Source organism: Haliotis rubra, unplaced genomic scaffold (assembly GCF_003918875.1).
Source record: "Haliotis rubra isolate DU_JTF1 unplaced genomic scaffold, ASM391887v1 Scf65, whole genome shotgun sequence".
Classification (NCBI taxonomy): domain Eukaryota; kingdom Metazoa; phylum Mollusca; class Gastropoda; order Lepetellida; family Haliotidae; genus Haliotis; species Haliotis rubra.
Genome location: NW_025767357.1, coordinates 756,513 through 768,452, shown reverse-complemented (window position 1 = coordinate 768,452; position 11,940 = coordinate 756,513). Strand labels below are relative to the sequence as shown.

The following is an 11,940-nucleotide window of genomic DNA, read 5'->3' as shown; positions in this document are numbered from 1 at the left end:
TCACAGCATTTCGTGAGATCTTACGTTGTTGTTTAGCACATCCACTAACAAACAACGTTTCATTCATTCATTCATTCATTCATTCATTCATTCATTCATTCATTCATTCATTCATTCATTCATTCATTCATTCATTCATTCATTCATTCATTCATTTATTCATTTTCGAATTGCCTATTGTTTGTCAGTTGACAGTAAGGAACCGATAATCCTTGCAGGAATAACAAATGTCCGATCTAACCATCTCCAAATTAGCCAACTATTAGGACTGTCAGTTGCAACAGCTGTGACAGTCAAGCATGGTTGTACACTTGGTCCGGTCTAGTGAAGTCGTATTTGGCGGTCGCGCAATTTGGAACCAGAACTGGTCCTTGAATATGCGCTTGTCACCGGAAATCTGGTACCGGAAGTAAGCCTGGCCCGGTCTCGCATATCACAATGTGTCGCGCAAAGGGATCAGGGAACCAACTTAGTACCGGAAATAGCGCCTCGCGAGACTTACAGGCCCTATTGCTTGTCTTTGTGAACAGATGATGGCACTTGCGATACTGTTTGTTTACAATGATACTACTGACGGTGTTCCTGATACTGGTGGTGGTCTTCTTCGTGGCCGTGATGGTCTCAGTGACACGAGAGATGGTCTGCTACTAGTGATGGTCTTCATGACACTGACCAGTTGTCAGCGATATTAGTGTTCGCGAATATTCCAAGCGTATGCGTTTGTGGCTGATTTATAAGAAACTGGTAAGAATTCACTAGGTGAAGTCCTTAAACATACATATACGTACTGGGACAAGGCACATACTCCCCCAGTAAGTAGGAACACGGGTACAACCCACGGCTACAGTATGTTAAAGTCATATTCTACAGCAGTAATAGGCATACGTGTAGGTCGCAGAATGTTGGGATGGAATTCTACACGCATGTTCATGTTCATGTTTTTGACACGTCGAATTTGTATTCTTTGTTTAACGCCGTATTCAGCAATATTCCAGCTACATGACGGAGGTCTGTAAATAATCGAGTTTGGACCAGACAATCCAGTGATCAACACCATGAGCATCGATCGCCTCTTACGACAAGCATGGCAAGTTCCTGAAGACCACTTCTAGCCAAGATCGTCACGGGTTTGACCAGTTGTAAATATACTCATGCGTATATGAATCGAGTTGCTTAAAGGTCACATGCAACCAAAAAATCAAACATAATTAAAACACAATTATCACTTCTTCATGACATATAATATGCATTGCTGATTATGAAAAAACAAATAAACAAAATTATAAGCGTATAATCGCAAATCAAAAGTGCAATATTTTTCCCTCGAAACGAAGCAGCCGGGATACCGAACCCAGTCAGAGCGGGTCGGTGTGCACTCAAGTGTAACGGCTGGTTCATTTGCAGATGCCGCCTTCTCGGCTCATTGTGTGTGTATATATAGAGATGTTGGGTTTTTTAAATACAAGCTCATATTTTGTGTATAACATTTTGCAATCAACAGACATCATAACATGTCATGTGTTCAAGTATCACACCTGCCTGTCTGTGTAATTACATAATGTGACAGAGACCGAACTCGGGCCATAAATCAATGCGTTTTGTTTATGGTGTATAGCCTGATTGGTGTTAAGTTCAAATTGCATGTGGTCAGTGATCGCAGTTGTGTGTTGAATATTGTCATTCGCAGACAGGCAGACACACAGGTGTCAATAAAACAAGACATTGAGTTTTGTCTGTGACAACGACATATCTATATCACAGTTAGAAATTGTGTCAACGCTAAATAATGACATTGCTTTGAAGTATCGAACTGAGAAAGTGACTCGGTAAGAAGAACGTGTGGTGAAATAGACAAATGAAATTATATAAACAGTTTATTTACTGTCATAACATATAAAAAGCTCGCGCCTGTGAGATATCAGCAAAACATTATGAAAATAGCTCACACCAAAGCCTTCACCGAGTATTCACCAGACAGCCCGCTTCCAAGTTGCGCGAACCTATTTCACATGCTATGAGCGCAGCCCAGCTGTTGAAACCCGTTTTCCCCCGAAATTTCGGGGGAAAATTAGTGAATCGTTTGAACTCCGATTTCGCGCGGTTTTTTTCATCGCGTTATTTTTCAACTTTATAACTTGAATTTGCATTTTTGATGATTTGTTTCGGTACGTCCATACCGAAAGGTATCAGAATCTGCAAAGTTGTGTTTTACGTTGCATGTGACCTTTAAATGCACAACGAGGGAAGTTCTATGGATATACAACTTCTTTAATATAATATGAGCGAATATGACCATTTGCTTGATAACGGTGTTAGTAGCTACACCGACCATTTGCTTGATAACGGTGTTAGTAGCTACACCGAAAAGTCGCTCATATTATGTTAAAGAAGTTTTATATCCATAGAGCTCTCCTCGTTGTTCATCACACCAACTTCTAAATGCCACTCAAACAAGTTAGCTTAAATGCGTATATATAAAACTGAGAAAAAAAACCCGATTCATCCACCGTTCGAAAATACAGTCAAATCCCGATGAGTCGAATCGCTGGGGACCAAGTAATAAATTCGACTTATCGATGTATTCGAGACATAGGTATGTCTATGAGGGTAGAAAAAGATGATCCAGTCCTAATTCATCTGCCTAAGCATTTGTTTATCTAATGATTTCCATATCACTAATAGGGGCACCTTATCAGTTCCAGTCTGATTAGCACAGACAGTGATTTCCGTAAAATCGCTAATCTGCCGTTTGAACTCACCCGTCAATGGCGGAAAGGTGTAGCCGCGCTGGTTTGTTAATTGGATCAGTTAGCTACGACTTCGGCTTATGTATACAAGATTGCTGTTGTTTGAATCTCATGGGACCAAATTTCCTTCTCGAGTTATCGTGTGTATTTATGAGACGAATTCGTGTAACCGGTATTCAAATGATAACAACTATAACAGGGAATGATCGGGACCAACAGGTACTTCGAGTTATGCATAATATTCGAGACACCGGCATTCGACTCATCGAGATTTGACTGATAGAAATAGGTTCGTATAAAAGTTTCCTTTGTCTTTTATCATTACATACACTGAGTAAAAGTGTAGCTGAAAACATCTGACCTTGACCTTGTCGAAAGTTCAATCTACAGCATCTGTGTGCATTTGTACGTAATAATTCCGGGTGTAAGGCATCTCTAAAACATTAAACATCCCGTTCATCCATTCAAGTATTTACGGTAGATTAAATGTAACGCAATCATTGATGCTTAACAAGCAGGATGATATTCAACATTGTAACGTATTTTCCTTTGTAAGTGTATGTTTTGTCCTCGTCTAAATATAATCCAGACATATGCAGTCGTGCAACTGTTACTTCTCAAAGAGAAAATTACGTTCTATTGAAATAAACCAATATCCTGATCGGATTCTTCCGGCAAACATTCCGGCAAGCTATTTATAGAACCAACATTGTCTAGTAGTGTGTACTAAAATACCCGTTACGTTTTTGTTTCTTTTTGATATAATTATTTTTTAGCATTAATTTTGGGGGTAATTCTTTTCCATCCATTTCATAACAAATCCCTTCCTGATCGAAAGGCATTTGGACACTAGCAAGGTACATATAAATGTTGTATTTTTTACTTATTTAAGAGTACTCTTGTCGAGTAATGTTTGAACAGTCTTCTTTCACAAACACGTTTATTTCATCTCGTGACAAGTTACATATAATCTTGTTTCATCCGACAAACCCTCCGATTGAGAAGATCGTGTGTTAAGCAGTGTCCCTGTGGGACACGAGTTGTGTCCCCTGGCTGCTTCACCGTCTAAATATAGCTCCTTTCAACGTTGACAGCTTGGAGAGGTGTGTTACGCCAGGAGTGTCTCCACGGACATATATATTAGCAATGGCGGTGTTGACTGACCCCGTACATACATCAAGGTAAGATGAATGAGACATCACAACTCGTGTATTGTTGACAAAATTCATATGTGGTGTACAGTAATATTGACAGCCAACACCTGCATAATATATCTCTGACACACCCGCTACCATATCATGTGAACATTACAGTCTTAAAGAGACACATACTGCACGGGTATATAATTAAAGGTGCAAATACAATTTCAGGTGTAAAAACAACACAAATCAAGACTGTTTGATCTTATGTTTTTGTTGTTTTTCCTATAACTGATAAATGGAAGCACAAATATTGTTATATTTTGTTTAAATCGCATCCTTGAAACTATGCTTTATTTTAATGACTTAATGATAATTTATATCATGTATCATTGTGAATATGTATAACACGTACATTGTATAACTATCATATCGCAACGGAATAAAAAGTACACGAGGAAGTATTGAAAGTTGTATGATAATGGTACTTTTGTTATACACCAGGTCGCCGTTATTTCTCAGCATGGTATGGTTGTAAATGTGTATGACAGCAAATGAAAGACCGATATGGGCGTCCAGTGAATGAGACGCCCGTGGCATATGACTAGGCACAGACACTGTAGCTTATTGCTATTTATCTTCTCGTACCCCGCGTTGCTCGCTCAGACCGTGAATGTAAAGCTTTTACCACGAGACACCTGGGTTTCAAAATCAAAGCAAATATTTACGTCACCCAAACCGTTTTAAAGCTACAGTATCGTCGGCAGGGGAGTGTACGCCACTTGGAAAAGGTCCTAATTCAGTCCCTGCTATTTTGTTCCTGCAGTAAAATAGCTACAAATCTAATTGTTTAAGCTTTGTGTGACGTTGAAATGGTTCGAAGTCGGGGGAACATACACGAGCTGAAATAGATTGTGATAAGTCATGAAATGTATGAACACATGTTCCAGTGCAGGAGAGATTCGTTCAAACAGACTGAATATTATCGTCACTCTGTATCCAGATACCTTATTTGGCAGACGAGAGGAAAGGTGTATATTTTACTCGTCATTAATGTTGAAACTCGTTTATCCAGAAAATTACGATAAGTTCGGATTATCGAGGTTATGTTGTTTAATGGCTGTGTGCATTGCGTCTACACTGACCACCTGTACATTGTATAGTCAGTCTGGTTACAGATTAAGTTAATCTTTCCAAAATGTCATCACTCACAATGGTACCAACATATTCAGACAGACCCGTGACGGTCTGGGTTAGAACTGGTCTCCAGCCACCCATGCTTCTTGTAAGAGGCGACCGCCTCCGTGGTGTAGTGGTTAGAGCGTCCGCCCGGAGAGCGGAAGGTCGCAGGTTCGATCCCGACCGCGTCATACCAAAAGACGTTAAAATATGGTACTTGTTGGTCCCTGCCTGGCGCTCGGCATTAATGGGTTCAACAAGGAGTGTCGGCTCGGGGTCAGTATAATGTGTCTGAGTGGGGTATTCATGCTTTACTGCGGCATGGTATCTCAGTGAGCTAGCACTATAAAACCAGCTTAAGTCTGGGCTAGTACAAGCAGCCCCACATACACATACACACGCATGCACGTCGTCATATGAGCGAAATATTCTCCAGCGCGACGTTAAACCAAATTTCACCTCACCTCACCTCTTGTAAGAGGCGACTAAAGGGATTGGGTGGTCAGGCTGTCTGACATTGAGATGCATGTCATGATATGTCATCGTGTCCTTATTGCGTAGATCAGTGCACATTATGTCAGTCACTGGACTGTCTGGCCCAGGCTCCATTATTTAGAGACAACTATCATACAGCTGGAAAATTAAACAACAACACAAACAAATAAAACCTTCAGCTACCCAGGTATTCACCTAGGAAGTATTCGCATTTATTTCCACTGATAATGACAATCGTACCAACATGTTCAAGCTGTGCGATGCTTGGTTGGACTAGGCGGAGTATATATTGAAAATATATTATCTGCAGAGGAAATGAAAGCATATCACCATGTTTAATGGTTGCTGAAAATGGGACAAACACGAAACAGTTAGTCGATGGTGATGGATTTGATACAGATATCATTGATGTGTTGTGACGCAGAGTTTGTAGTGTAACTTAACACTTATAATTTGGGTATGTGTTTTCAAATCCAATTTACAAATGCATACTTTCGTTACTTTTCCCCAGTTTAAATTGTCAATATTCACTGCTACATGACTATTAAATATGATAAATGACATAAGTATTTCTGTATCTACAAAAGAAAGAAGAATTTTGTAAATCCGCAGTCAGAAATATTCCAGCCAAATTAAGAGAGCATGTATTCAAATACACACCTCGGGTTAACATGGTCTTACACCAGGCGAAGCAGTAAGCTGGGTTGTAGAACCCGATTGCAAACAAGTGGTTAATAGCCTCAGCAAAGGCTCACGTCAACAGGTCAAAATAACAGACAGCTATTGGAGTGCTGCAGTTGGATGAAACGACGTTTAACGCCACATCTGTTGTGATTCTATTTTAATGAGTTACGAATGATAAATTATAACATGCATCATTGTGAGTATGTATAACATGTACACTGTATAACTATCATATCGCAACAGAATAACAGTGGCGTTTATAGGCTAACGTTTAGCATCCTCTAAGTTCATTGGACAGCTGAAGTTGGATGAAACGACGTTTAACGTCACGTCGAAGGTTACTGCATACACTTCTATAGCGATGTCCATGCACGTGCAGGGATCGAAAAAGTGCTGAATTTGCAGGCCATGGCACGTTAAATATTGAAATGGCACGGGTGAAATATGTTCAATGTGCCCCGGCGGCACTGATATTATACAAATAAACTATTTATCTACCCCATAAAAACCTTTTATCTGTGGCGCCCTTAACCTGACAGCTTAACATGGGCGTGGCGAGTGAGCATAACAGGATAGCCGTTTTGGTTGTGGGTTAGTTTATGGGTCCGTAACTAATGAAGCATTGAAGCAATATTCCAGCTTAATGACAGCGGTCTGTAAATAATCGAGTTTGGACAAGACAATCCAGTGATCAACAGCATGAGCATCGATCTACGCAATTGGGATACGATGACATGCGTCAACCAAGTCAGCGAGCCTGACCACCCGATCCATTTAGTCGCCTCTTACGACAAGCATGGGTTACTGAAGATCAAGTCTAACCCGGATCTTCACGGGTCTCACCGACCCTGACAGCCCGATCCAGGCAGTCGCGTCTTAAGACAAACATGGGTGGCAGGAGAGCCTTTCTGACGCGGAATATCCACCTGCGGAACTCTCATGTGAATAACAAATTCTCGCCTAGGTGTTTGGGGGCCCGCTCATTACAGCTGAATTCCTCACACGGGGTGTAAATTAAACCATGAAGCAAATTATAAATATCTTAGATTGCACATCGTAACACAAATATTAAACACTGAGGAACAACTTAAAGTATATCAGGATTGTTTTTTTCAATTACTGAACATTGCATGATGATGTCTCTTTACCCATCATTCATATTCTTGTAACAATTTGAAAAGAAGATATCTGTGGTTGGATAATTTTGTATAATTATTATTTTGTTCAATGGAAAATGTGGTTAAAAATGAATTTGGAACCACGTGACCCAAACCATATATGGAATGTAAATTTGTCAGGAAAAATGTAAGTTTATGTATTTTCAAATACAGTTTATAAGATACTTATTTCATATATTTTCTTTTTGTTTTTCACATGTATCTTTTCTGAATTTAATAAAAATATAACGATGTAGAAGTATACTTGAGTACTGACTGAGCACGCCAGGATGCTTTAAGGTTTCGATAGACATTGTTACCTCAAAATATTTTCAACTGAAAATTAAATTAAGATTAATTAACTGAGAGGTAAGGTTCCTCTTGCTACTCAGATTATAATAACTAAAAACTATTCTCCAGGTAACCAGTCACCGTCAATGTCAGAGTCCGCGTCCCCCTCCGACCACGCCCTGAAATGTGTGGTGGTTGGGGACGAAGAGGTTGGCAAGACGTGCATGTTGCACTCGTACAGCTCCAACACGTTTGAGAAGGATTACCAGCCCACGGTGAGTATACAGCCTCAGCCACTGTGCTTGTTTAGCGAGTAAACACATGAACCGCTCACCTTCCTCTGAAGGACGACCAACTGGCAAGCTTCTCAGTTGCGTCGGTAGGCAACGTTCGTCAAACGTGCCGCCCCCGCTTTGACTGGGCTCTGTCTCTACTAATCATTACTGCCAGGGCATCCGTGCGCAAATATGTCAGCTGCCAGTTTATATTGTAGTTACGCAAGAGGTTTAGATGTAAGATTTTCGGCCTTTATTTTTAAAAATATTTTTAGAATTTTTTATGACCGGAATTCCGGGGTTGGGGTTGGGGGAAGCCATTTGGCTAAAAACTTGTATCGTCATCCGTCTTTATGCTATGTTACTAGCATATTGCTAAAATCAACTAAAACCCAGATAATTCAATCACGCAGTGGGAACGAGCGAACATAGATCAGTTTTATCATTTGTCACAGGGTGGAAAGACACTGGTTCGATTCTCCACATGGGTACAATGTGTGAAGCCCATTTCTGGTGTCCCCCGCCGTGATATTGCTGGAATATTGCTAAACGCGGCGTAAAAAAACACTCATTCATTCATATTGCGGACTGCGTGAAGCGGCGAAAAAACACATTCACTCATTATTTATCGTGTACAGGTTTCTGCAAGCTACAAGGTGACAGTCAAAGTTCAAGGCGAGGCCTACAACCTGGGCCTGTTCGACACGGCTGGTAAAGAGGAATATGACGGGGTTCGACCCCTCAGTTACCCCAACGCTGACATCTACCTCGTCTGTTTCTCGGTTGTCTCCCCTTCATCCTTCTCCAGTGTCTCAGAAAAGGTAATGATGTCAGTTACGAATCCTCCTCGACTGTATGTGTCATTCCACCATTCCATTCTGAAAAAAACATCGTCCTATTCGCCATCATAGTTTCGTAGCGGACGTGACGTCACTACTTCCATCATGCATAATACTTGACTTATGAGAAGGCCTAGCCTCAGTGTATAATACTTACAAAGCAAAACTGCAATGAAAACGACACTATGTTCATGAATACACACCACAACGTGTATTTTCAGACGCAGAAAGTACATTTAAATCAAACCAAATCAAACTTCGTTACTCTCGTTCAAAATGACTACATGAACAAATCATATGAAACTATGGTGCCGTTTTGACCAGGTTAAAGGAGTATGCTTTCACTATGAACCAGTTCCACTTTATTTATCCCTTTCGTGCCATTTTTTCTTGTTCCATTAGCAACATGTGTGTGGTGTTAAGGATATCCCTATCCAATCAGCTAATCTCAGTACTTTATTTATCGGAATAAACCGATTTATCCCGGATAATGCCGAACGTGATTTATGCACTCGGGTCCACCCGGCCAATTCCGCCATTTCATGAGTACGGCTGGTAATTAATGACATTAACTGAATCGCATGTTAACCGAGAACGACAAATGTTTGAATAACACGACGCTTTCGTGACCAACCGAATAGCGAGTACAGGTCACGGAAAGTGGCGAGTGAACGATCCCACATGACATAGGCGGATCCAGGAATTTTCAGAGGGGAGTTTGGTTCTGAACCTCCTGAACACCCAGCAATGCATGACGATGATTCTTGAAGGTTTTATTCCGTGCTCAATAGAAATTAGGTATTCCCTTTGAATGGAGTATAAAAGCAAACAAAAGTAGCTTGAACAATTAATATTTTAATTTGATAGCAGCAAGGATAATTTTTGATATTTTGTGATGCTATATCATATGTGTTTTCTTCACTATTTTGTAAAAAATGTTGTAATCTTGTCCAGTTCATATACGACTGGGGAGAGTCGAGTGTTGATCTGCAATTTATTACCCACGAGGTCAACGTATGGGTAGTTGCATACTAATCTCGTACGTCACACGAGTGTCGTATCGCGTGACCTGTGTCGTAACGACTTGACCTGAGATTCTAACGATTTGATTGGATAACCGATGACCTTTCAATTAGGTCACATTCTGCCGTAACTATTTTTTCATTCATAACAAACACGTGAATTCATTTATTCTACAACTTACATGCATTGTGGGAATGTAAACATTGCGAACGTTGCCGTGTCGCTGTTTATTTGTGAGTCGAACTGAGACATTATATCCGTCGAAAAACATAAACGCAATGTTTCCACCAGTGATATTAACCGAATGAAGCAACTGGAAACCAAGAAACGGCGTAGTTTACTGTAGGAGGCTGTGCGAGGCGATGACAACTGACATGCATCGTGACGTCGGTTACCAATGCAGTGACGTCATTACAGTAGGCAAATATTGTACTACAGTACAAAACTCTTCCGCAACCTCTTTATGAAACCGGTTTCGGTTTGAAACCAAAAACATTAACAAAAATACGCTATTTTGTCAATTTAATGCATGCAAGACGTGGGTAATAAATAAAATACTACACTCGCTTTCGCTCGGTCAGATACCAAAGGAAGGACACTGGTTTCGTATAATTCGTATGTAATAAGACCGAGTGTAGTATTCTCTATGTACTAGCCCATTTGTTTACCATTTACATTTCAGTGGGTCCCTGAAATCCTGGAAAACTCACCAAACACTCCATTCCTCCTTGTTGGGACTAAGACAGATATCCGAGACGACTTAGCCAATGGGGACATACCGGAAGGTATTAGCGAGAAGCCGATTACAACACGTCAAGGGAGACAACTCGCAAAGAAAATGAAAACTAATTATATGGAGTGCTCTGCCCTTACACAGGTTGGTAATGTCTATTGAATTTTTCACTCTTGTCGACATTTTAATAGGAAGAGTTAGGATATTGGCCCTTTTAGACCCACAAGTAACATCAAATATTATGCTTGTAAACTTTTAAATACTTTAATGGTATAAACTTTAGCAGAAAGGTTCACAAGTCTCTCATCTGTGTTGCACTCGCAAGTTTTTAACTCCCTGCACATGCAAGCAGAGTTAATGAACGAAAAGGGCCTGCTTTGAAGTTCAAGAGCAAGAGAAAATCTTACTGTGACCTTTAATGATTTTGTACAATATGTTTGTACTTGTCTACATATCCAGAGAAACATGCTTGGGTCAAGCACTTGCCCATGTAAATTACAAAATGTTTCCTGACAATTTCTACAATACTTTTATTGCTATTATCCACTTGCATCTGATAAAATTCATCACATTAATGCGAACACATCCCATAAGTGTTAAAACGATTTCTATACGCTTTTATCTTAAATTAGTCAGATCAGTTGTATACGTCGAATGAATTTTCGTAGAAAACAGTTTATCATAAAAAAATTCGATTATACTTTATAAAATTATTATTTATGCACTATCACAGTTTCAAATCATGCTTGCTGTCTTCAAGAGTCTAGATCACGTCCTTATCTTTACAGCGTGGCTTGAAATGTGTATTTGATGAGGCTATATACACAGCACTGCATCCTCCCAAATCTCGAAAAGACTCGTGGAAATGCACGTTATCATGACGTCATGCCTAGTTTAAGATGTCCGCCACAGCAATAGTAATATATGAAGATCACAGTGCAGTTGAATGTAGAAGATGGAGGTCGAGAATTTTGCCCAGTCCGACTGGTCACTACCGTCGGTGACCGTAACATCGAGAATTGTCATTGATTCTGTTATGTGTTATATACAGTAAAACCACTATATCAGCCAGAACGTATTCGGACCATTACTGTTTGAACGACTGTTTCTAATGGGTTCTTATCCATCTACTCTATGCTCTGTAATGCGGACATCTCATACACCGGACGATTTTTACAAGGAACTGCCCGGTTTTCCGAGGTTTCGTTGTATAGTTATGAGCTAAATAGTCAGAGGCTGGGACTTGGATGGTTGGATGAATTGGAGAATAGTCCTACTCGATGCCATCTGCATACTACAGTGCTTCATATATATTTGTTATTGTTGATATTTAAACACCTTTTTGTATATGATATTCACATAAATAATGTGTATAGTT

General features: G+C 40.1%; 1 protein-coding gene across 1 annotated transcript; it reads left to right on the top strand.

Moving 5' to 3' along the window:
• The first annotated feature begins 3,802 nt into the window (after nt 1-3,802).
• Nucleotides 3,803-11,940, top strand: LOC124257092 (cdc42 homolog). Its single transcript, XM_046691079.1, has 5 exons — nt 3,803-3,928; nt 7,822-7,967; nt 8,606-8,788; nt 10,512-10,706; nt 11,351-11,940. Exons 2-5 carry the CDS (start codon nt 7,839-7,841, stop codon nt 11,441-11,443), a joined length of 600 nt encoding a protein of 199 aa, XP_046547035.1. The 5' UTR covers nt 3,803-3,928; nt 7,822-7,838; the 3' UTR covers nt 11,444-11,940.